Raw genomic sequence first — 24,090 nt, forward strand, 5'->3', positions numbered from 1 at the left:
TTTTTTTTTCTTTTTCTTTTTGTAATTAGTTATAAAATGATAATGAACTCTAAGGGAAGACGAAAATTATGTGTTCAAAAAATGAAGATAGAGCTTTCATGTTTCAAATATTAGAGAAAATAAGCAAGAGGTTAGCAACCTCATTCAGATACTAATATTAAAATCTAATTTGATGCATTCCCATGCTTTATCTAGGCCTTTAATAAAATCTTACTTGCGAAATACAAGTCTTTATATTGCTAATTTTCCTCCTATGTGTGTTTGACTATCATTTTTTCTTCAATTACATAACAAATTATTTATAACAGGGTTATTATTTATAGTAGGGTTCATTCTAGCAGACATATTTTTGGCTGTAAGTTATGATACCTAGTCAGCTTTTAACTAATATGGTACAAGAATTAGTGTTGTTATTCCTCCTAAAGCAAACACACTCAAGAGATGTATCACTAACCCACTCACTGTATGATTAACCTCAAATGATGCTACACATGCTGCAGTGACATGATACATGTGAAACAATTTAAGCATCTGTTTTAGCACTCACAGCATTAAGGCCTTTGATTACAATTCTTATGGAGCAGGGTTTGTCTTCATTCTACATTCCTACACTAACTGCTTTGATCCTGACGGATGCTATTGTAATAATAATTACCTGTAAGATCTATGAGTTGATGGGCTGTTTGAAGAATAACCGAATTCCATTGTATAATGTGAACGTTCAGTAGCTGGTGATGGTGGTGGGTTCAAAATCTAAAGAAAAATTAAGAAAAAAAAGTTGCAGTTACGATATGACTGCTGCTGTGATTTAACCTGGTTGGTGGCTCAGCACCACACAGCTGGTCACTCACTTCCCATCCTTCCCAGTGGGATGAGGGATAGAATCCAAAAAACAAAGTAGAACTTGTGGGCTGAGATAAAACTATTTACTAAGATAGAGAAAAGGAAAACAATAATAGTTATGACTATAAATACTTATAAATGTATAAAACAAGTGATGCGTAAGTAATTGCTCTCCACCCACTGACCAGTGCCAAGCTGGCCCCCCACGCAGAGAGAGAGTGATGAACTCCCACTCCCTTCAAAACTCCTTTTGCATGATGTCATATAGTATGGAATATCCCTTTGGCCATTTTAAGTCAGCTGTCCTAAGTCTGTTCCCTCCCAGCACCTTGGACTCTTCACTGCAAATGGCCTTGGCTTTATAAAACACTCACTAGCAGCAGCTATGAACACCAGAGTGCTATGTTGTTTTTCTCCTAGAACCAACACTGCATCATACCAGACACTCCAAAGAAAACAATTCTGTCCCAGCCAAAACCAAGACAGAATGTGAATCAAGAAAACATCAGTGTTACAGACTTACTTTTTAGTATTCTTGGTTGAAGAACTGTATGCATAGTCCCTCCAAACAAAGGGGATTTTCCTTTTGTTTATTCTCCAGTTCTTTAACAGATCCTGGAAATCCTGCTTGTTATCATTCCCATAGAAGACACTAAGCTATTCTCAAAAATGCTGACTGCTGTTGACTACTGCATATTTCAGCATACCCAGAGCTAAAAAGGAAAGTTTAAGCTGGCTGTTCGATACTACACAGTCACTAGTGATACCACTGCCCTAGGCAAACCAGCAGATGTCTACCCTTGCTAGCTTGTAGGCCCTAAGTACTACACTGTTTTAGAATATTTGTAGTTCGCTGACCAAAGGGAGCATTTGTTACACTGCATAAACAGAATTTTGGTTAATTTCAAGATATAAAAAGATTAATTGATTTTCAGAACTGCATAACAGACAGTTGAAGATTTCAGTCTCCACTTACCAAGCATGTAACTCTATACAGTAGTGACTTGTGGACTTCATATAAAATTGCTAAAACAACCACCAGATGTTAAAATTGAGTAGATAGCGAACCCTCTAAAGCTGGTAACAACTTTCATATAGCATCTAATACAGTACTTTTCTGTTCTGTGTCTATAGGAATATTATGGAGTTGAAAGACACTTGTTTGCTTTGGAACGTGAGAGAAAACTTCATTTTAATGTGTAGAGATTCCAACTATGGCATTTTCTCCAGAAGCACTTGGCGGAGTGTAATGGAGATCACTCTGCCAGAGTTACTCAGCATTTACTCCAATTTTTTCATCTCTTCTGTCATACAATCTAACACCATTTTTTTTCTGGCAGTAAATCTCCATTAAACTTTAAAAAATAGTATAAAACTCCTATATTGTTTTAGAAAGAGACAACGTCTTCTCCCTTCTCTTTCCTTCCAAAATCATTCAATCCATATTCAAACAAATCTTTTAGTCTAGAAAGGTAAAACAAAACATGATCCTGCCAACAAATTATCTCCAGGAACCTCTCTGAAAGCTAGTAAAAGTCTGTGAATAGCAGAATAACTTACTGGAGGAAAGTAAGTGCCTTTAGTACTTGAAGAACTACTGGAAGATGCTCCAGTGACATGGGCCCTGTCATAGGGTGGCCCACTGCTCCCTCCCATAATGCTGAGGGAGCTGATCACAGATTTTCCTCGAGACATCCCTAAAGGAGAACAAACGTGTGTCAATATTTTATTAATCAAAGCAGACAGAGAAAATAAAGATTAAAGAAAAAAAGCTGGGAGGATAACAGTGCTATCAGTGCAACTCTTAAAAGCAAAACTAATCTTTTCAGTATTAAGAGCAAATTTGGTGTTCTTCAATTGAGAAACAGAATGAAAACTGTCAGGGGATAAGCATGTTGGTTTTGTGTATCAACTACTGAGCTGCAGGATCTGGCACTCAGCTGCACTAAAGCTGCATGAAGAGAACCAGATTCCTTTCACTCAAACAGCTGTAAAAGATTTGAGAGGGCAGGCATTCAGGCATTATTTCTATGTCTTGGAATAAAACACGAAACTGACTCCAACCACGACAACTGGACAACTGAAATTCGTGCAGAAGAAGAGAGGGTTTGTTCTTTCATTTCTACACTGGTAAGTAAGATTTTGCTGCTGAACTGAATCATGCTGGAAGATAATCCAAGTGGGAAACAAACAGGCATGCAACTGTGCTTCAAATAATGCAAATTCTCCTTAAAGACTCTATAACGAAAGCAGGTTACTACAAAAAGTAAATAAATTTGGTGAATTCTTGTAATCCTGTACTAGCCTCAAAAACACGTATGTCATAACTGCAACCTGCTGGATCCAGAGCCACAATTTACAGTTCATGCTTAATCAATACATACAAAAGAAACGCATACATATGAAGTGCAATGTTGCAGCCAAACCTTATTTTTTAATCAGCATTAGCATCATGCATGTGAATGATATCAGAAACTTCATTATCAAATAATGAAATAAATTGAAGCCGGTTATTACTGGTCATTTCTGACTTTACAAGACGTTTTCATAAGTATAAGAACCTCGTCTACAAATCTAATAATTATACAGTCTTCAAACAAAGTCTTATGAATATACCTCCATGTAACTTTACCACGATTTGTAACGACACCTTGTCAGTGCTATAATTCCATAACAAGAGGCTTCTTCTGCAGCAAAAAAAGAGAACTCCCATGGTATGTATGTTTATTTGAACTTATGGTTCTGCTAAGAATCTGAATGCTTGTGGGTGGCATGAAAAAAAATAGAAATTAATTACAATAGACAGCAACAATCCTCAACTGCCCTGTCAGTAGCTTGGCATGAAGAATTTTGCTTCTGGAATCAATGTGTCCTGTGCATACAAGCACAGTATCCTTAGCTGTTACTATGTGAGGCCAAAGAGCAAAACAAGGAATTTGCTGTTGACTCACCAGGAAGAGACCCTGACAAAGAGCTTGGGTGAGGCACATAACCAAGAGGTACAGAAGCTGGTCCATGTACCACATAATCGTTGGTCATTGTCTCTCCATCTCCCTTCATGCGTGGGCACAGCACCCTCTGGCAGATGAAATACATTGCTCCAACCACAAAAAGTGTGAGGATTACACCAATGATGGAGCCTATCGTGTTGTTGGGCTGTGGCGCAGGCTCCTCTGTTGTGTCTAGAAGGAAAAAGTAAAATTATACTGTAGAAGCTAATCCAACAGTTTCATATATCAACATCAGTCTTCATGATATCATTGAACAGCCTCCACTTCCATAAGCAGATATTAGCTTTCAAATGAATTTATGTTAGGAACAAACACACACACAGACAGGTCTGTTTGAATACACTGTGAAGCCAATGGGGCCACCTGTGCATGCAAACAGTTCCGAGTGTGCAGAGGTTTTAGAATCAGATGCCAGGATGTGAATAAGTACACCCATATGCTTGTGAACCAGGTCCTGAACTTGCTACCAGCTGAAAGACAGGGCTACCATTTGAGCTAGGTGAACAAGACCTGCAGCCAGGACTTCAGATTGCACTGTGCTACCACTAGCAACAGTGGCAACTACTTGTGCTTTACTTTATCGCACAGTACCTGGGTTATCAGTCTGCTTAACAGATTGGCGCACTCTGTTCTGAACTGCGTAACATTCAGTTATGCTGAAGAGTAGAGATGATGCATCAGTAATGAATTTTGGCTTTGCTGCTATTTGCTGAATTACCTAACCCACTCTACATCTGTCCCACACTAAAGGCAACAGATACATCTTCACATTCTTTTTAGAGTGCCATTCTGTAAGGAATCTGTATCCAAAGTAATTATTCAACAGCTAAAATGAACAGCTTTCCCTACAATACCACTTCTAACCAATGACACTTAAGGGAATAAATGACAAATCCCTGCCTATGCTTAATGAATTTGACAAGAAAAGCAGAGTTAAAAGAACAGTCCTGTTCTAGTTGGTATTTTACATCTTAACCATTATAGAAAGCTTTTTCCTCAACATATTTCCTTCCCCTAAAAAAACAATTCCACACTTCAACCAGCCTGTCACAGTCTACAGAGATCAGTAAACAGACTTCTGCTCATACTGTTGGTAGGATAGTGACTGCAACCTTACTCCAGGGGGTCTGATTTTATATCTTGAAAACAAAAAATAACTGAACCATGAAAAAAACAATTACATATGTCTGTGATAAAGTTGCTAATATCTTTCTAACATGATAGCACATCTCTTATTACTACTTAAGATCAAGTCTTTGCATTTTCAAGTCACGTGTCACCTGTGATATTCAGACCTCCAACACAAGAAAAGATGTCACCTATTTACAATTTCTTTCAAAACACCAACAATGAAAATGAACTTTCAAGTTGGAATTTTAAAGGCAGTGTTTTTCTTGCAGAATCCTGGAGATTTCAAGATAGGAAAATTATATTTTTTTCAAGATGCAAAGGAAATTTTAGAAGGCCTATTCTGTAAACAGAGTGCTCATCTGATTTTAAAAGCACCTGCTATTAATCTCTGTATGGGAAAACTATGAAGCAAAACAGTTTTATATAACAGCCTTACACTGATAGAAAAAGAATTTTAATACTGCACTTTCTCAACATACAAACTCATTATTAGTAAAACAAACCTCTAATTTCTTTTATAACTTTAGAGAGGTATGTGGAAAATGTAACCAGCCTGTTCTGCCTCAGAGAGGATTAATTCAAAATACTAGTTATGTCTGATTCCTATTCTACAACACCTAAGTATTAATTGCATAATAACATCTGTTCTGGGTACGGTTCAGATTGAAATTAACTCCTTGAGAAGGTAAGAAAAAATTTCAGATAATCAAGTCTTGGGTTTTGTACTTACAGCATCCTTGCTCATCTGAGCTGTCACTACAGTCCAGGTTGTGATCGCATTTCTTGCTTTTACCTATGCACTGCCCGCTGGCACACCGGAACTGATTGGTTAAACAAAGCACTGGGAAGAAAACAACCCCACAAACCAAGAGTCAGTATCAAAAACTTCTACTCTTTTAAAGTGACCAAGGAAAGTAGATACTAAGGCATACAATCAGGAATATCAGATGCAGAAGGCCACTGAGGACATAGGTACTTATCATAGGACATGGTTGTGGCAAAACTGCTTTCAGAATCCCCAACTCTAAACACATACTATAACAGAAGCAAGAATAATTAAGGTATTAAAAATAAATCTGCCAAACCACAATGTTAAAATAGTTTATGAAAGATAAATGTGGCTTCTCAGTGCCCTTGTGCACATCTTGTAAAATAGAAGACTCCTTGATCATACGACAATGCATTTCACTTGACATTATGTTTTAAAACTGAAATGAAAGACAGAAGGCAAATCTGGATCTCTGCCATTACACTCAAAAAATAAACTACTGCTCTGGGAAAAAAGGCGCTGCAGGCAAGGTACTGACTGCTGCTGTTTACACACATTTTTGCCCACTGTTTCACATACATTTTAAATTCTTTCTGATTTCAGCTGAATTAAGAAGCTAAACTATAGGCTTTTCTGATCTGCACTCAACCTGAATATTCTGAATTACAGGGACATTTTGAAGATGATAAACAGCCTATGTTCCAATATCTCTAGTCACTGGATGGTAACTGGGAAACTAACCTGCACAAAGCATTTTCAGATGCCAGCATGCATCTGGCTAAATATCATCCTTCATCACAGAGGAATCTGCTTGTATATTTTTGTTTGAGCTGGAGCATATCTTTTGGAAAGAAATTCAGCCTTGATTCAAAGACTCTTAGACAGTCTCTTCAAAGAAACTTCACAGAAAGAATATATGGAAGGGGCACCCTTTCAAGCTTACAAGTTGTCCCAACAACTCCTCCCTACTTGTGCAGAGAGGATAAGAATAAGAAGGTCAAGTATTTTAATGGTTCATTTGGCATAGTACTAGGGTAGTTCAGACTCCCTCAGCAAAACCTCCCCTTCCAAAATGGCAACAAAAAATCTCTAATTCTCATTGTGTTGGTAATAGCACTTAGCATATAGATTAACTGCTCTCTTTTACTGTACTTTATAGTACGAAGACATCTCCAGGAATTGCATCTGTCTCTCACTCCCACTTACAGAAAGAAGTTTACTTCAAAGCTACCTGGTTTCAGAGCTTGAGACATACCATTTTGTAAGAGTACTTGTCAAAAACAGAGCTTAAACCACTGTGCGGGACATGAGCAGGTGAAAAAACAAAGGAATGGAGCTGTGAAATAATTTCCCACTCAATAAACCTGTGACATAACAGCAGAAATTCAAATCCTTTAGAACTCTGCACTCCGCAATAACTTTGGTATCTTCCATAGCATCCCCTGTACAGCTTTGTTTTTATCATACTTTGAAAGATCCTCTGTACCTTCACAGTTCTTCTCATCTGAGTTGTCCTGGCAATTTGCTTCTCCGTTGCACCGGAGGGCACTGTCTATGCACTGTCCGCTTTCACACTGAAACTGAGTGTCTGAGCACACCGGGCAGTTTTTTTCATCGCTGTGGTCTTCACATTCAGTGAAACCATCGCAGCGCCAGGCCACCGGGATGCAGTCAATCTCACCTGTGAAACAGGTGAACTGCTGAGGGGAGCATGTTGGAGGTTCTTTAAAAATCAAGCAAACAAACAAAATGTAAAAATTCAGGTGAACAAACAGCAGATCACAACAGTTAAGGACAAGAATAACTCAGCTGCTTTGACATCAAGAAGCTGGTAAACATGCAGCATCACAAGGTAATTTCCACCCCCTCTGCCTCTATAATCATTTGAGCTGCTCTTGAGCCTCACATGACAGATGCAAGTTCATGTCAATGGAGTCTCATCAGACAAAGAAGAGGAACAGAGAAACACGAACACTCAAAACACAATTCTTTTCTTCCCACCTCAGCCTCTTAGATCCTTCTGCATAGATCTTCAAAAGTCTCTTTTTAAGCCTACATACTTTTCCTTTACTCGCCCCTTTTTGCAGCACCACTGCATACACAGTTGATTGTTCACTTTCTTAATGCTCAACAGTCATTGTATAGAAAATACTAAGAGGATGTAATGTGCTGCAGATGGATGTGCTGTGACTCAATGTCTAGTTATGTGCCCTCAACAGTTCTGTCGAGTCAAAATTCTTCTAAAATGACAAAAAACTGCTCCATCTAGTTGTCTCACTATCCCAACACAGCTGTTAGCTGTTATTTAATATTCACTACTGTAACTGTTAATCTCAAGCAGTAAGTAAGCATGTATTTATGTATTTCTTCCCTCCACCTTTTTTTTTTTTTTTTTTTTTTAAATTTTAATTCCCCCTTTCTTCCTCTTTCCTTTTTGGCCTGGTATTAAACTTGATCTTTTATTTAACTTGAGAAAATATCTGGATTATGTTAGCTCTTGTTCCATTGTGAGACCACACATTGCCTTGATGCCAAAAAGATTGCATAATAAACCCATTCAGTATGTTGGCACAAAAGGACTGAAGCACCAAAGTGCCTTTCCTCTCCCCCATTTCAACCACAACCTTGGAGGCACCAGTGCATAAGATACTATGGTTGTGTCACCATGGAGGAGGCAACTTGCCCTTCTGAGGCTGCCATTCAGAAAACACACAGAGGGTGAGTTTCAGGAGGAAAGAAAGGAATTATTAAATGGAACAGACAATAGATGGGGTGGAATATGGCAGAATGTGGGAGCCTACCATTAGCTGATAAACAATAACATGCAGAGTGATACAAAAAGTAGTAAGAAAAATCATACATTAAAAAAAAAAATAAAAAATCAAACTGAAATAATTCAATTGACTTAAGTAGAAACAGAAATCTTTATTCTACAGTCAGCTAATGAAATTATCTTATTCTTTTAGTCCTTAAAATTTGCAGATTTAGCTCACTGGACTGAAGCAAAGATGTAAACATATAAAAACATGTTACAACACCTGGTACACTGTCATATTCTTTCTGCTCAGAAGCTGACCCTAAAGCTCCCCACCCATAAGCTGCAAGCTCAGCAACCCAGAGCATAGGAATGACTTACCTCCACAGGACAGCTCATCCTGCAGCAAAACAAGGTGGACTGGACAAGAGCAGCGTGTGGTGCCATCGCCCTTCACAATGCAAATGTGTGAGCAACCACCATTATCTTGAGAACAAGGGTGTTGTCCTATGATTTTAAGAATAAGACAAATAGGGAGTACAACTGCAGTCACACTTGCAAGGATAAGTACATGAGATAGTGTTGATTCATTCCCTGCTCCTTTTCAATTTCCTCTATTTCAGGTACCCTGCAGTAATTGTTGGAATCTCAAAAAAGCCAATTCAGATTTACTTTCTAATAATTTGGTAAGTTCAGTGACAAGAAATCCCCACCTCTTTTCAAACCTTCCAGTGATCTCACAGGACTCTCCTTATTACTCCCTTCTCAATCTGGAAGGCGTTTTAAAAATCAATTCTGAAAAAGTTGTGATTCATAGTATTATTTTCCTTTACACAAATAATTATTTGTGATCTAAAACACTGAGAATCACACTATATGGCCTTTTAAACTAGTAAACAATACTCAAACCATTTGTTCTTGTGTGAGGTAGAACAAGTTCTTCAGCAAAAAGAGCAACACTAGTAATCAAAGGGTGCCTTGGATTCCATACTTCTCTATTTTTTTCCTATCAAAAACTATTAAAAAGAAGAAAAATTTTCTAATTAATGAATTCCAAAGCTTTCACACTATCTCCAAAACTCAAATTAACATGCTCTAGATAAATAAGTCTCTTCATTTTAATGTTTAATAAAGACAACATACTTTCCTTGGAACTCCTGACAGATTTACTGAGATTAATAGCAAACAAAACTAGTAGTAGTCTGCACTGATGCTTTAATTAAACATCCCCAGACATCATTCTACATATTTCTTGAAGGCATACACCACAGCCTATTAACCAGGCCTATTTTGTCCATGAAATCAGCAGCTCTACTGCTTTAACCATCTAGCTCCCCTCATTTCAAGTGAGTGCGTGGAGGGAAACCTATATCCTGATAAGCAGAAAACTTTTTAAAGTGGGGGCACGTTAAGCACAAATTGTTATTTACTACACACTTCCTTTGTGCAATGCAGTGTCCATCCATCATTGAGTTGCAATATGAACTGACACTAACAAGAATTTTTTCACTTTTCTTTCAAGGCTGTGCAGGCCAAGTAGCTAGTCCACTGCAATATTTACAGCTAGAAAAGGGCCCTCAGAACTCCAAAAGGAGTAAAGTCCTAATAGTGATAGCGTTGATACTCTGCATTAGTAGTCTGCCACATCCATAATCCAGAAGATTCTCTACTAAGGGTAACAGGACATTCCCACTGTACCTATATACATTCATAACCAGATACTTGTATGGGAGCAACAACAAAGTTGTCAGAGCAACAAAATATGATGCTGAGTTCGTGATAGTTTGCAGTCCATTGCCAACTGCACTAAGGAGACAAACAATACCATTCTAGCAATATAACAGATGAAATGATACTTCTGGCCCCTTTGATTCACACTGATGTTTATCAGTGATAAGGAAAAGCAGGCTTCATCTCTCTTAGTCATCACCTTTCCTCCAGTCCCACAGGCACTGTTTTCACCTGCAAACAGGAATTGCACTTACTGTATTCCTGAATGTTAAGCTCTTTCACAGCATGAATGTCGCTGAGTTGTGCAATACGAGCTTGGACCTTTGTACGTCCTTCTCGACCAGTCATATCAATCTTTTCAATCATCTGCTGTTGTCTGTCAATCCAATACAGCCAGTTCTCAAATACAGTTAGTCCCACAGGTTGCAAGATATTGGAATCTTCCAAAACAACTCTGTTAGCACCTGCAGAAGGAAAAGAGTGGTTTAGCTCAGCTGGAATCAACCAAAATACTATCGCAAATATTTTCTATGGTGTTTACACCATCATTTTCTACAACTTTTACACTCCTAGTCAAAGCCAACTATAAAAATATATGCAGTCTTGGGTCCTCTGATGTAAGATTGCTGCTTTGCAGACACATGATCTAACTTTCTTTGAAATTATTTTCATCAAAAGACAGTTTTTGCACTTCAGATACATTTTCTGTATTAAGACACTATATGAAGTTACTGGCCCAAATCTCATGAGAACACTCAGTCAGTAGTCCATTCCTTACCATCACTGTGATGGTAATTGTTACTTCTTTTCATTTATCTATTCTTTTTTTAACTGCTTTGTCTTGGCATTCAGCAGGGAATAAGAAGACATTATTAGCTTGAGTTAACTAATGGAAGATAAAATACAAGTGAAGACAAAGCAGATAGTACTTTTCACACAAATTATGAGATTAAGGTAAACATTTGACTTTTGACTTCTCCATATTCTTTTATTTCAACTACATTATCTTCACAAATGTTTTCGTGCTAAATTAATTCCATTCTTTCTAGTGAAGACTTACTTCAGTTCCCTCTGCAAACATCAGTACCAGTCAAGAAGCTCAACGCCTCTGAAAGTATTTGCTGACTTGTATGCCACATTACCCAGTGACTGTCACATTTCATGGGTAACATCCACATAAACAAAAGACAGCCCACAACTGTTTCAGAAGTAACATTAAAGACTGCCCAAAGATGGTGAAGACTTCATAGCTCACACGCAATGATGATACGGTCATTAACACACAAATATTCACTGAGGTTTATCGGACTCTGAGCATAAAATTACAAACATGCAGATTTTGCTCCAATTTTGAAATACTGTAACAATATTACAAAGTTCAAAATTAGACCCGAGCTTGGAAATACTCATCCAAATCCTGTTGTTTTCAGGTATCTGAGCTCACTGCTATGCTTATTTCTATTTTTAATACAGCAGATAATAGTTTTGTATATGTTCTTCCACAATATAATTCTCAACAAGTTTTAATATTTTTCCTGTAAAGATATACTAGTATAACTGAACACCACAGAAAAGTTATTTGATATCAGTACCATGGTCACATAACATACTGTTATGATTCAAAAGGCACCAATTTTACCATTTTATAATTTTCTCAGGTTCTATCCTTCTATCTTAGGCTTGTTGAAAACCTTAATCAACAGTATGCCAGGAACTGCCAATAAATTACGCTACAAAACATGTATTTATCTCAATTTTACTAAATGCATATGGAACTTCTAAGCATTTAGCAAGAGGTAACATCTCAAACAGATCATGGGAAATTTTAATCCTCAGCTACACGGGGCTTGCATCCACCAATTTGGAATAACACCAGCAATAATCTGATTAAGAAACAGTGTTGATGGTTTCTCAAGGAATCCAGACTGATGAAGAAATTAATAGCTTGAGTGATGTAAGTCTAACTAAAGATCTGCAACAGTCTATTAACCCTCATGAATATGAGTCATCTTATAGGGAATAGGTTAGAAAAAGCAACCTGCATCTTTAAGAGAAGAAAAGCTAAGCTGAGAAGTGGGGAATATGCAAAGACTACAGGAAAGAACATAATTTAAACTAAGACCTTGACCTACCCAAATGGAGTCTACGCACACCCTGTTCTACTATGCTCATGTAAATCAACATGGTATTTTGCAAAATGCTCCTAAAGCTCTGAAGCTTAAAAATTTTCTCTATATTACTGTTTTTAATCTTTCTTTTTAACATTTGTGACCAAGTGTAGCTGACTATTTCTGAATAAACTGAGACACTGAAATCTCTCCTTCCATAAACAAACAACAATATCTGAACCTGTCTCATCCAGATGCTAGCCCCTTTTATTAGGAATGTCAGGTGAAAGGGAGATGTTATTAAGAGGAGTATTGTCTCCTGGAATCACTGTTCTCTTTCCAGCAATACCATTAAAGACTTAAAAACAAACAAATAAACACAAAACTCAGGGCACACCCTTAGCATATTCTATTTCCAAATAAAAATGACTTAATTCTAGAGTCATTAGACATTTCCAAATCACACAAATTATTCTGGAATAAAAAAAAAAATCTAATTTCCAAATAGTTTCCATGGTCAGAAGCTAATTTCAGTCATCTTTCTGTAAACAACCCTTAACCACATGAGGAATCTTCAGTAGGATCTCCAGTTTGGGTAGCACAACTGAGACCTAACTGCATGCCTGAAGAACAGTGAGTAAAAGGACTGCATCACATAAAGGCATTCTATTTCTCCTTCTCTTTAAGAGTACTGGCATCTATTGAGTAAACATAGCAGGAGATTGTGCACCTTTTCAAGAAGATAACACATGCAAAAAATTACTTTGTCAAAAGACTCTACTGATCAGCATCTTTAAGTGCAGGAATGCATCTCAGCAGTTAGCAATTTATCATGGTGATTACAGCACTCTCTTTGTGGTGCAGAATCCAAAAAACAAGAGGGGTTTTGGAAAGATTTTTCTTAATGTTCATCAAAACGAGGAGCTCTTACTTCATGACATCAGTAATCCAACAGTGATCTTTAAACAAAACAAACATGGGAGAAATGGCTGATAAATCACCAGATGGATGTGCTGCTTGAAGGGACAGTGCACAGAGGACAGAATCAGGCTCTTTTCAGTGGTGCTCAGTGCCAGAATCAGAGGTAGTGAGTACAAACTGGCACACAGGAGGTTCTTTCTGAATACCAGGAAGCAATTCTGTGTTGTGTGGGTGCTGGAGCTCTGGCACAGGTTGCCCAGAGGCTGTGAAATGTCCTCCTTTGAGATGTTAAAAAGCCACTTGGATGTAGGCCTAGACAACCTGCTCTAGGTGATTCTGCTTGAGCAGAAGTGGGACAAGATAAGGTATTTCTCAAACACCATTCTATGGTTCTGTAATCACTTTTTTTTTTTTTCCCTTTTTTTTTTTTAAACAATTCACTAAGTCAGCTTATGTCTTGTGTTTTAAAATAGTAAATAATCAGGGTATCACAGTTCATAAGTGATCTTGAAATTTACAGTGACATATCACAGAATCATGCAATCATATCATGCAAATACGGTTATCATGCAAATGATTGAGAGAAAAAAAAAAAAAAAAAGTAATGTGTTGCTAAGCCAACAAACATGAAATGCTGAAACATTTTCCAAAACAAAAACTTATTCTTGCGACTTAAAAAAAGGCTGAAAACCACCCTAGTGTCAATGGGATTGCATGCCTCCACATTGAATGAAGGTATCACATGATCCATGGAATACTCTTAACTACCAGCATCTGACTAAGTTTTCAGTTTCATACATGGATTGTAAAGTACATCCTTATCTCCTTATGCATTCAATGATAGCTGAATACTACTCAGCTAAAGTCTACTATTCAGACTGGGGCCGAATCTACTTCAGGGGAAAGAGAAATTCTGCTGCTGATGCCCACAGGCAGTAATATGAGTGGGTTTATACACCATGTCATAAAGAGATGGGTAGGTATGTGTTCAGCCAACTCGTATTACAGTGAGTTACTATCTGAGTCACAGAAGACAGTTGAGGTGATCCAGCAACTAGCTGCATCCAACTAGTAAATCGGAGACCCTGTGTCTCTCACCTAATCTAACTGCACAATTCTGCACTTCCTTTGCTCCAGTTCTGGCTGCTTGCTGGACCAATTCAGCTTTCCACATCAACATAAAATTTTTCTGTTTCTCTTTTTCTATACTGGTGTTAGCCTACAGTTCTGCTTATATTAGTAAAGAGAGCTAAACTGACTCAACAGTGGACAAGCAGCATAACCAACTCTAATGAACAGGCAAAGAGAATAATATGGCTGGAAGGACTTTTTTTTTTTTGCCTTTTGAGAACAGAAAAGCATTAAATCTCACCTTACTCTTCTCACATCATGTCCCAAAAAGGACAGACACATAATTGATCCACACACCTGCTGCTTTAACTCTGCAGGAAAGACTTCTCCATTAACAAGAAACTCCTGATTTACAGATTACTGCATCAAAACCAGTGCCTATAAAAAACAACCCTCCCCTTCCCAAAACTGCTGCAACTTATTTTTGAGTTAACTTTGGGAAACCACACAGGTGAGAAACTGAAGTAAATAGCAAGTGTAGCAATTAATAATGCAAATCATAGATAGAGGCACAAGACTGTAAAGGCATGTTTGATGAATCACGCGCATTCCCTGGCTGGGAATTTAGGGAGCAATTAGAAACACAGTACAGACTGTCTACAGCAGGAAGGAAAAGACAACACCTTTCCCTACATTCCCCCACACCCACCCCACACAAATGAATCACTGAATTAAAGTGCTACTCTACCTGAAAGGTCACTGCTTTCAATTCTCCGCAGGTCTGAATCAGCCCAGAACAACTTGCCTAGCTGGCTGTCAATAGCTAAAGCTATAGGCTTGCTCAAACCACTGAAAAAAAGGACCTCTCGTTCAGTTCCATCCAATGCTGCTCTCTCAATTTTAGGAGACCTTTCCTGCAGGTTGGTGAAATACATGTATCTGGAATAGGAATGATTAGAGGAAAACAGTTTACTTGATCTTCTCATATTTTTGCTATATGACCAAGACATTTTAACAAATGTTACAGTTGCTTTTATTCAAACAAAAAGAAAACAGCAGGAAGAAAACAGTTTGATTCTTAAAACCTTCAGCCTGTACTTTGCCATATCACTATTTCTGCTACTTACCCTTTCTCTGGATTCACCACAATGGCCCTGGGTCTATCTTGATCTCCTTTGAGCACTACTCCCATGGGTCTCCCATCCAGGTGTGTAACATTGATGACATTAGTAGCTTCACAGGTCCAGTAGATATAGCGGCTGTAGATGTCAATACTCAGGTCATAAGGCTGCATGTCTAGGTTCTGATTGGGAACTGGGCTTGTCACAACAGTGAGGCTCTAAAAAGGAGAGTAAAACAACCCACAGAAGTACACTTAGATCCAATGCTGGCATTAAACTACTGCCAAAGAGAAGAAAAATGCCATCAAAATATTACCACAGAGTAAAAGATACACAGGACCAGTTGTCCCATTAACACTTCTTATTCAATTTAGTCACTTAGTCCTGACAGTTTGTTTTAAGGGCAATCCAGTGGTTTCATTCAGCAAATTTGACCCAAAAGTCCAAATAGCCTCTATGTTGGAGATTCAGGCTGAAAATCCCTGCCTCCTCTCCTTTTTGACAACCATTAGCTTGGACCCAAATCCATACTGTATAGCACTCTGAAACAGAAAAACCTGCATCCCAAAGCTGCAGCTAAGAAGATAAAAAATACTGGCTAAGTAAAGCCAGACAGTGCTTGAAATTCCTGTCTCACTCTACTCCACGATCTCTGCCATCACACTTGAGAGAAATAAAATAAGGATGAACCATAAATGGGAATGAAATTATCAAGAGACAGAAAAGATAGGAGCTAGCATTTCCAGCTGACACCCTTCTTCTCCAAAGTTCTGGTCTTCCAGAACAGATGTCTGACATTCTCATACCCTTTCTTTCATTTTCTTTTTCTCCTTTCTTTTTTCTTTTTAAATTATTTTAAATGCGTGGTCGAAGTGAAAGATGAACTTAGACTCTGTCAAAAAAAATTGAAGAGGAGTGTTAAGTCTCAAAACACAGCCTCAGATAAACTTTCTGGAAAACTTCACACTTTTGACATAAGTAGCCTCCACTCTCTCATCCTCAAATTAAACTTCACTGGAAGATTTGCCTAACTTTCTTTTTTGGCTTGACACCTTTATGAAAGAGTATGTCTAAAGTCCTGCTCAAGCTGGCCTGTTACCTCTCTTATGTGTCACGAGTTTCAACCTTCCTGCCTAGTGCCTCAGTGGTTGACAACAGCTCTCTTCCTACCCTCACCAGAACCTAGGAGGCTTTAAACACAGACATATGCCGACAAAGTCACCGCCTCTTCATTTCACAGTCGATGTTCCTGTAGCCTTCTCGTTTATAACTCTTCTGTCACTCTCCTGACATGCTCATTTTCTACCAAGAATCTACTATGCTTCAAAGGAGTGTCCAACTGCCCCCAACCAAAAGACAGAGATGTGCAAATACTGCACTAAAGACCGAAGTATCTTTAGGCCAACCCCAGTTTACCATGTTTCATTTCTTACTCCATCTCCCAGTTTCATTACTGAAGACCCCATAAACTCTCGATGATGCTACTTGTTTTGCCAAGTGCGAGTTGGTAACCTACAAGAAATCTGTAGATCGAAATTATTTATATATTCTTGGGTATGGAACATCTTTTAGAAATTCCAGTGCCTGCAGGTTACCTGGCTGCCATCTTCCTGTGCCTTCCGAATGATGTTCTGCCGTGAATCAATCCAATACAACTGTTTATCCAGGGGGTCATAATCGATGGCTCGAACATTTCGGAGACTATGGATAGGAAGTATGATATCTGGACTCTGCTGCTCATCAATCACCATGCGATTAATTGCATTCTTCTGACTGAACAAAAGAAAGGTTGTAGGAGCTTGAAGGGTTAAAAAAAATAAAAGGAGAGGGAAAGGGTTATACACAGAAATAATGTTGAGTATTTTTATGCTCAATAAAAATTACTTTACAAAACACCATGTCAAATATTTCATTCCTTTTATCCTCCTTTGAAAACAAACTAAACAAAAAACAACAACAAAAAAATCCAAGCAACCCAAGTATATCCAAAACACAATGCAAAAACAAACAAACAAAAAAACATCCCCCCTCTAATTAGTTTGAAAAGCCTTTGAAATGATTGCTACAAAATTATGAACCTAGCAAAGATAAGTTTGTAAGTTGCAAGTCTAGTAAACATGAAGCCTTCTGTCAGAATCACCTCACTAGCAGCCAACTACGCCTCTCAAGGAACTATCAACTTTCTTTCTAAAGGGATTCCAGGAAAACACATCTCTACTATTTTGAACTTAAAATCTTTTGCTAGGTATGCAAAAAGTGGTTTTGTTTGTTTTTTTTTTGCTATTCCTTGGCCTGCGGAGGAAGCTGAGCAAAATGCAGCAATGGCTCCTTATTTAGAGGTCACAGGAATTAGAGATTGCCATTTGGTGGTTCCATCTTGTTACTGCAGACTCCTTTTATCAGCACCAGAAGGGATCAACAATTAATATCCTGTGTGCAGGTTGGGTTTTTGAAGGCAAAAAATTATTTTCATTCTTGTCAGATTTATTTATCTTGCTTATTCCTTGGTACTTATCTAAGAACACTGACGTGCATTCAGAAAAGCATCAGATGCTCTGCTCTGGCTTTCCAGATGCCCAGCAAAAATTTCCTGGTTAAATGATACTTGTTCTTATATAACTGAAAATAAGACCTCCTCATCCTCTTTAACTGTAATAACAGCTGTATCTAGCAGCAAGCATGTAAGGCATAGGTGTTTACTATACTATAAAAATAAATGATTCCCTGTATTACATAACTGGGTCAGAAAAGTGTAGATGTAGTTAAAATGCCTCCCCCTTTACACAGCACTCTTTTCAGCAGTGGTCTACCTGGAACCACTTCTACGCGAGACAGCACAAGAGCGAGCAACCAGAAATGCAGCTTGCAGCCTCCCTGAAGTTTGTATAATCAATTTGCTATAGCACAAGTCTGGAGAGATTAGCAGCGGGACACTGTGCTCATTCAATCCAGCCTGTAAAACAGGTAAGGCAATACCTTGGCAAGGGAAGGTAAGCAAAAGCCTTCCAGAGAACAACATTGCCTTTCTTTATTATTTCAGGCATACACATTTATCTGCTGCTGGGAAAGAACAATGAAGAAAAAGAGTGCATGGGGAAGTTTCCTTGGTAACTAACAATTAATCCTAACTTCCTAAAACAGCCAGACCTAACTGCAAGGTATTTTTGCTTTCTGGAAAACCTGTATTTGTCATCCCAATGTTTCTGCAAAAATTTAAGCCTTTTTCTTATTAGCTGCAATCTGTAGAATATTACACATAAAAAGCCAAAAAAAACCAAACTTTTAGATGTGTAGAGCAAACTAATAGATTGAGAAGACATCAGTATTCTTACCAAGCAGCTAAGAGATTAATGCTAAGAAAAAATAGCTTAAGATAAAACAGTGCAGACAAATATACAATCATAAAAACCTAACGTTTTCTATTTGTTTCCCCAGAGTCCCTCCCACTGTCTAAGACTGCCTGGCTTCCAACTTTGAATTGATGGCTCATTACAAAGGCTAACAGTAAACTTTCCCCTTTGAGTCCCCACACCTTTGAAACAGTACCAATTTCAGAAATAACTTCCCAGTTTTCATCATTTTTTCTTGAAATTGCCACATAATTTAACTATATTTTTGGAGGGCAAGTGGAGTGCAGTGAGCACGTCTCTTGTGTAACACTGCATTCAAACTTCACAACACATAGTAAGACTGATGAGATACCAGGTCTAGTGAGTTCAGTGTGTCCTTCCCGTAATTAAAAGATCTATGTACACATGAGCAGAGTGATCCAGAATGGAGGAACTGGCCTCTAGACAGGGCTTGGGATAATTATAATAATAATAATGTTCAGGAATATGTAAGCAAGTAAAATAGGCAAGGAAAGTTAAAATGATTCATGCTCCAATTATAATGGCCAAGAGTAAAATTAAACTGTAAGCAGAGAAGTCTAAGTCTCCAATTACCTACAAATGAGAAGCTGGAAAGTTACCAGATTTGAACATGGCAGAAGGAATACTCCTAATGCATTATGAAAGACTGAACCATTCTGCAAGGAGACAGTTCTGTTTGTTCCCAACTATTTCCTTTATTTTTTTTCTTCCTTTCCTACTTTTCTCCCCATTTGCACTGTGAGTGCTTTCTCACTGGAAAATATCATTTTGTTATTTATTTTCCACTGAAAGCCAAGTTCTTCCACCTATAACACCACAGTAGCCACTGCAATGGTGTCAGCTGTGCTTCTAACTTGCAGGAAGATGTGAGAATGTTCACATAGAAAAATCCAGCTGTCAGGCAAGCACCTCTTGTAACTGACTGACAAGGAAAGAAGGGATACAGAACACACTGGGGGATAAAACAGGCTTCTCTAAGGAGCACGATTTAAGAAAAAATGTATGAGGTGGCACTCATGGAACAGGGCTACCCTGCTTTTGGCTTTAAAACAACAGTTGGATCTTTCTACTCAGGCATAATGCAGTTGAGATACAATCTGTCTCTCTGTACCATGAATCTCTTAACCCACCTACTAATATGAATGACATCAGTGGAAATCAGCCATCCAGCCTGCCTGCCAAAATTGTGAGTGCTTCACTGGCAGCCAGTTATTGAGAGATGGATAAATTATTTGGTTAGAAACTAATTACACACAGCCTGAGGGGCCTTGTGGCTCATATTTTACACAACAATGAAGAAAAATGGGACTTGGCTGCACTGAGATGAGAAATGTGAAGTGCTGCAGAGGCAGTGGGGCGCAGCCTCTCCTCACTGGGGAAGGAACTCATTGCTGGGGCTAAGAGTGACCTATCACAGCATCACATCAACTAGCAAACAGAAGTGCTACAGAATTACAAGCTCCAGAGTGCACACACTGAACTACCACACATTTTTTTAATAGCAGACAAGATTAGAAAGAAAAGAAGAAAAACAAAAAAGCAAGTAAGCACTTGATAAGGGTTGACAGACAGATATGAAAACAAAAGCATGTCTGGCTTTCCTACTTACACGAATTTAGCTCATTGAGTCACTAAACAGCTTCACTTGAGCCATTTTTCTCTTTTTTTTACTGAGACACACGTGTGTTCCTAGATTTCCTTTTTCCTTTTAAGTTTTTCCCCTATCCTTTCAAGTTAGAAGGATTTCAGTATTAAAAAATTATACTTAACAATGTATATTTTTGTTGCCATCTTTATCCAGTCACACACTCTGCTCTTTTTGAAGTTAGAGAGGGAACCAAAATGCTGTCAAATACACAGTCGGTATTAAAAGCTAGATTTGACTTGGCCTATCAGCAAGGCAAGTTTGACCATCTCACCTAAAAGTAAAACTTTTCTTTCCTGCAAGTACCATGCTTGCATCCATTAGTAAACATCTGCTACTGTATTTCACTTCATCATCACTTACCACTGCAAGTCCTGTTGTCAGAGTTCAGGGAGTAGTGAGCAGGGCACCCACAAACAAAACCACCAACAGGGACTGCTAAGCAGAGATGAGAGCAATGGCCATTGCTAGAAGCACACTCATTCCAGCCTGCCTGTCTGGAGGAATGGAAGACCAGGATGTCCATAACATAATCCAAATGCCCTTGGATGATAGTTCTGTTCTGGCCACTCGTCTTGTTGGCTCGTTCAATGCTACGCCGGCTCCAGTCTGTCCAGTAAATGTAATCCTGATACTGAGTCAAGCCGAACGGGTGAGGCAAGTCATCGGCTATAATCTCACGGTCAAGGCCTGTTTCCAAAAATGAAGGGGGAAAAAAAAACATATCAGTATTTTCAAACAAGATGGATGCTGGATAGCCCTTTAAATGTGTCATATGCACCAAAAGGTTAAAACATAGTTACTATTTCACTGTTACAACAGTAAATTATAAAGCAATATACAATACTCAAAAGGCCATTCTGAAGTCTCAGAACCTATCACAGAAATGTGCTGATCCTGCTTGTAACAGAACTGGACACAAAACAAAAGTTTCAGTCTTAAAAGTTATCAGGGTTCTCAGAAGGATTCTGCCCTTTCTCTCCTCTGTGAAATGAACAGCATCCCACTGAAAGCGACACTGTACTCCCACTTCGGCATCTCTGGCACCACACACAGATCTCTCTGCCCGCTGCTTACAGAGATGGGACTGTTATGAGCTTAATACAATTCCACATTGTATTAAGAACACTCAGAAACTCAAGGTAACAAACAGCTAATAGTGTATACTGTGGGAAGATTGAAACCTTAAGAAACCGGGTATTGGGTGGGAAGATTTCCACCACATTGACTTCGACCATTTTATTACCATGGAATCTCTTGTTGGCTAGTCACAGAAAATGAATGGGAGACTATTAAACAGGGAGTCATTCCCTCTTTGCGCAGAGGATGTACAGTCCTGCACTTTGCTGTCATTGGCCACGGGAAAGGTGAAATTCTAATTCTATGTCCAGTTCCACTGTACACTGGGGAGCACTAACCCAGCCTCAACAGCGCACCAAAATTCATGAAAGGCTGAAGGAAAGCATTACATGTAGTTCCTAGTAATGCACTATCCTGTTTTGATTTCTAGGTTTGTTTCATTATCGGTAACATGCTATGCAAAGTAGACAAACTCCTTTAACCATAAGTCCTTTAACAAGACTCCAAAACACAATGTTGACAGCTTTGTCCTACATATAACTGAAAACACATATAGTTTGTATAATTTAAACTGTGAGAAACTGTGATTTACAAGAAAATAGAGACATCACTAAATATTATATTGCATATGCATTAATTTTAGAAGCAAATATTGAAGATGTGTGGGTTTGGGAAAATCTATTTTTGTCTTAAGACATTTATCAAGCAACAAATTCTCATGGGGGGCTGTAAAAGAGCAACAGTATCCCTGTGAAGCTGTCCAGGACTCTGGAGCTCACCTAGCATGTTGGAGGATTCTATCAGGTTGGTATCAAGGTCAGTCCAGTACAGTCGTCTTTTGGCATAATCAATAGTTAGTCCGTTGGCACGTCCAACATTTGGTACCAGAGTCGTCCGCTCACTGCCATCCATAGAAGCTCTATCAATCTTTGGTTTACCACCCCATTCAGTCCAGTACATAAACCTGATTGAAGTGCCATGAAAAAGAAAAAAAAAAAAAGTTTAATAAATAAATAAAACAACTCAAGGGAAGAAACCAAATAAGTAAAAATCCTTGGAAAGTATAAAAGAAAACAAGACTTGTAAATCTGAGTATTTAATAGGCCCCATTACAGTAATATTTATTTATTTACTTATTTATTCAAAATACAAACAAGGAAATTAGTCAGGTTTTCTCAAAATGTTTCCAATATTATTTTTTCCACTTGGAGATGAATTTATGAATTTTCCCCAGCAAGTTTTGCATCAAACTACTTTAGTTTCTACTTTAGTTTTAACTAATCCATGCACATCAGTTGGGAAGCGAAAGGCTGGCAGTTAGGCATGTTCATCTATACGTACTTATTTAACACTCAGTTTCTGTTTTTATTCTCTTGTCCGTCAGACCCAGGAATTAAAAAAAGGAAGAAGCGCACAGTATGTCTGTTAATAAGCTCATCTGCTCACAACTAAGTCAATCGGCTGTTTAACAGCATGCTGCATTTTTGCTGAAGGCAGAGTGAAACAACACTGTATAGCTGTGTATTCACGTGCCAATTTATGCCATTTAGCAGAAGCACAGACTTACATGTGTTTACATTTTCTTTAGGCACCGAACACTTAGAGGGCTGCATATTTGACATTTGGTTTCAAGCAGCTACTCACTTCTTCCAAAATGTAAAGCCAACATCAATTTTAAAATGAGACATAACGGGTCAGACTTAACATCTTCAATGACCTCAGTAATAAGCGCCTGTGAAATTCTTTTAGTTTAAACAAACAAACAGCAGGAAAGGTTGCTTCAACACTGACTGTCAAGTACACTCTCTTTAGATACCAGGAATACTTACACATTTTTCTTTCTAATATTTAAAAATTGTGCAAGTTGTGGACAGAATGAATTCATGTTAGAATTACCTCCACTGTAGCAATGCCATGAAAACTTCCATATGAACTACAATGACATAGTTGGGATCTAGAACAAGCACTGGTCTAAAATTAAACTAAATTATACTGACCGTGGTGAGGACGCAAATCACTGAATTGTACTAATCCTTGGAAAAAACTGCTCTCAGCATAGAACTTGAATCAACTGTAGCAAACCTTTGTGCCAATTAACTAGATCTAGCCATCTGGCTTTGCATGGTTGCTGACGTACCAGTAAAGGCAGTCTCTGGCATACTGGGGCTGCATTAGTGTCCCACTGAGATAACAGTAGAATCTGGTTCAACTAAGCATGAAGACAGTTGCTACTACATTGCTGAAACTAAGCAGGAGGGATATATTTTCAGGGTGCTCAGTTTTCTGTATCACTGTAATTCTGACAGTGTCACTAGAAACTGATACATTCACATCACCTGAAAATGGAATTCCTTCATTTATAAAATAATGCCTCAAGTTCCCTCCTTTGTGAAATAAGAATAATACGATGCTGGTATAACATCAAAAAGGATTTGCAGTAATTAGTTAATGTCAAATGAGCATTTCATGGTAGAAGAGCTATTTCAGAAGCTAAATAATTTTACCTTGCCTTGTTCCCCTCTTCTCCTCCTCC

The 24,090-nt window shown here is 38.2% G+C and overlaps 1 protein-coding gene across 5 annotated transcripts in view; it reads right to left on the bottom strand.

Moving 5' to 3' along the window:
• Positions 1–24,090, bottom strand: part of LRP6 (LDL receptor related protein 6) — a 133,257-nt gene that overhangs the window by 6,991 nt on the left and 102,176 nt on the right. For 4 of the 5 annotated variants that reach the window (XM_072333893.1, XM_072333914.1, XM_072333895.1 and 1 more), the window contains 12 exons: positions 22,337–22,521; positions 20,841–21,167; positions 17,057–17,259; positions 15,468–15,679; positions 15,089–15,279; positions 10,495–10,704; positions 8,891–9,016; positions 7,241–7,477; positions 5,716–5,826; positions 3,795–4,025; positions 2,404–2,540; positions 656–753 (listed from right to left, as the gene is read on the bottom strand). In XM_072333893.1, the coding sequence (XP_072189994.1) occupies positions 656–753; positions 2,404–2,540; positions 3,795–4,025; positions 5,716–5,826; positions 7,241–7,477; positions 8,891–9,016; positions 10,495–10,704; positions 15,089–15,279; positions 15,468–15,679; positions 17,057–17,259; positions 20,841–21,167; positions 22,337–22,521 (2,268 nt within the window). The remainder of the gene's footprint in view (positions 1–655; positions 754–2,403; positions 2,541–3,794; positions 4,026–5,715; positions 5,827–7,240; positions 7,478–8,890; positions 9,017–10,494; positions 10,705–15,088; positions 15,280–15,467; positions 15,680–17,056; positions 17,260–20,840; positions 21,168–22,336; positions 22,522–24,090) is intronic. The other variant, XM_072333894.1, reaches the window with a different exon arrangement.

Source organism: Excalfactoria chinensis, chromosome 1 (genome assembly GCF_039878825.1).
Source record: "Excalfactoria chinensis isolate bCotChi1 chromosome 1, bCotChi1.hap2, whole genome shotgun sequence".
Classification (NCBI taxonomy): Eukaryota; Metazoa; Chordata; class Aves; order Galliformes; family Phasianidae; genus Excalfactoria; species Excalfactoria chinensis.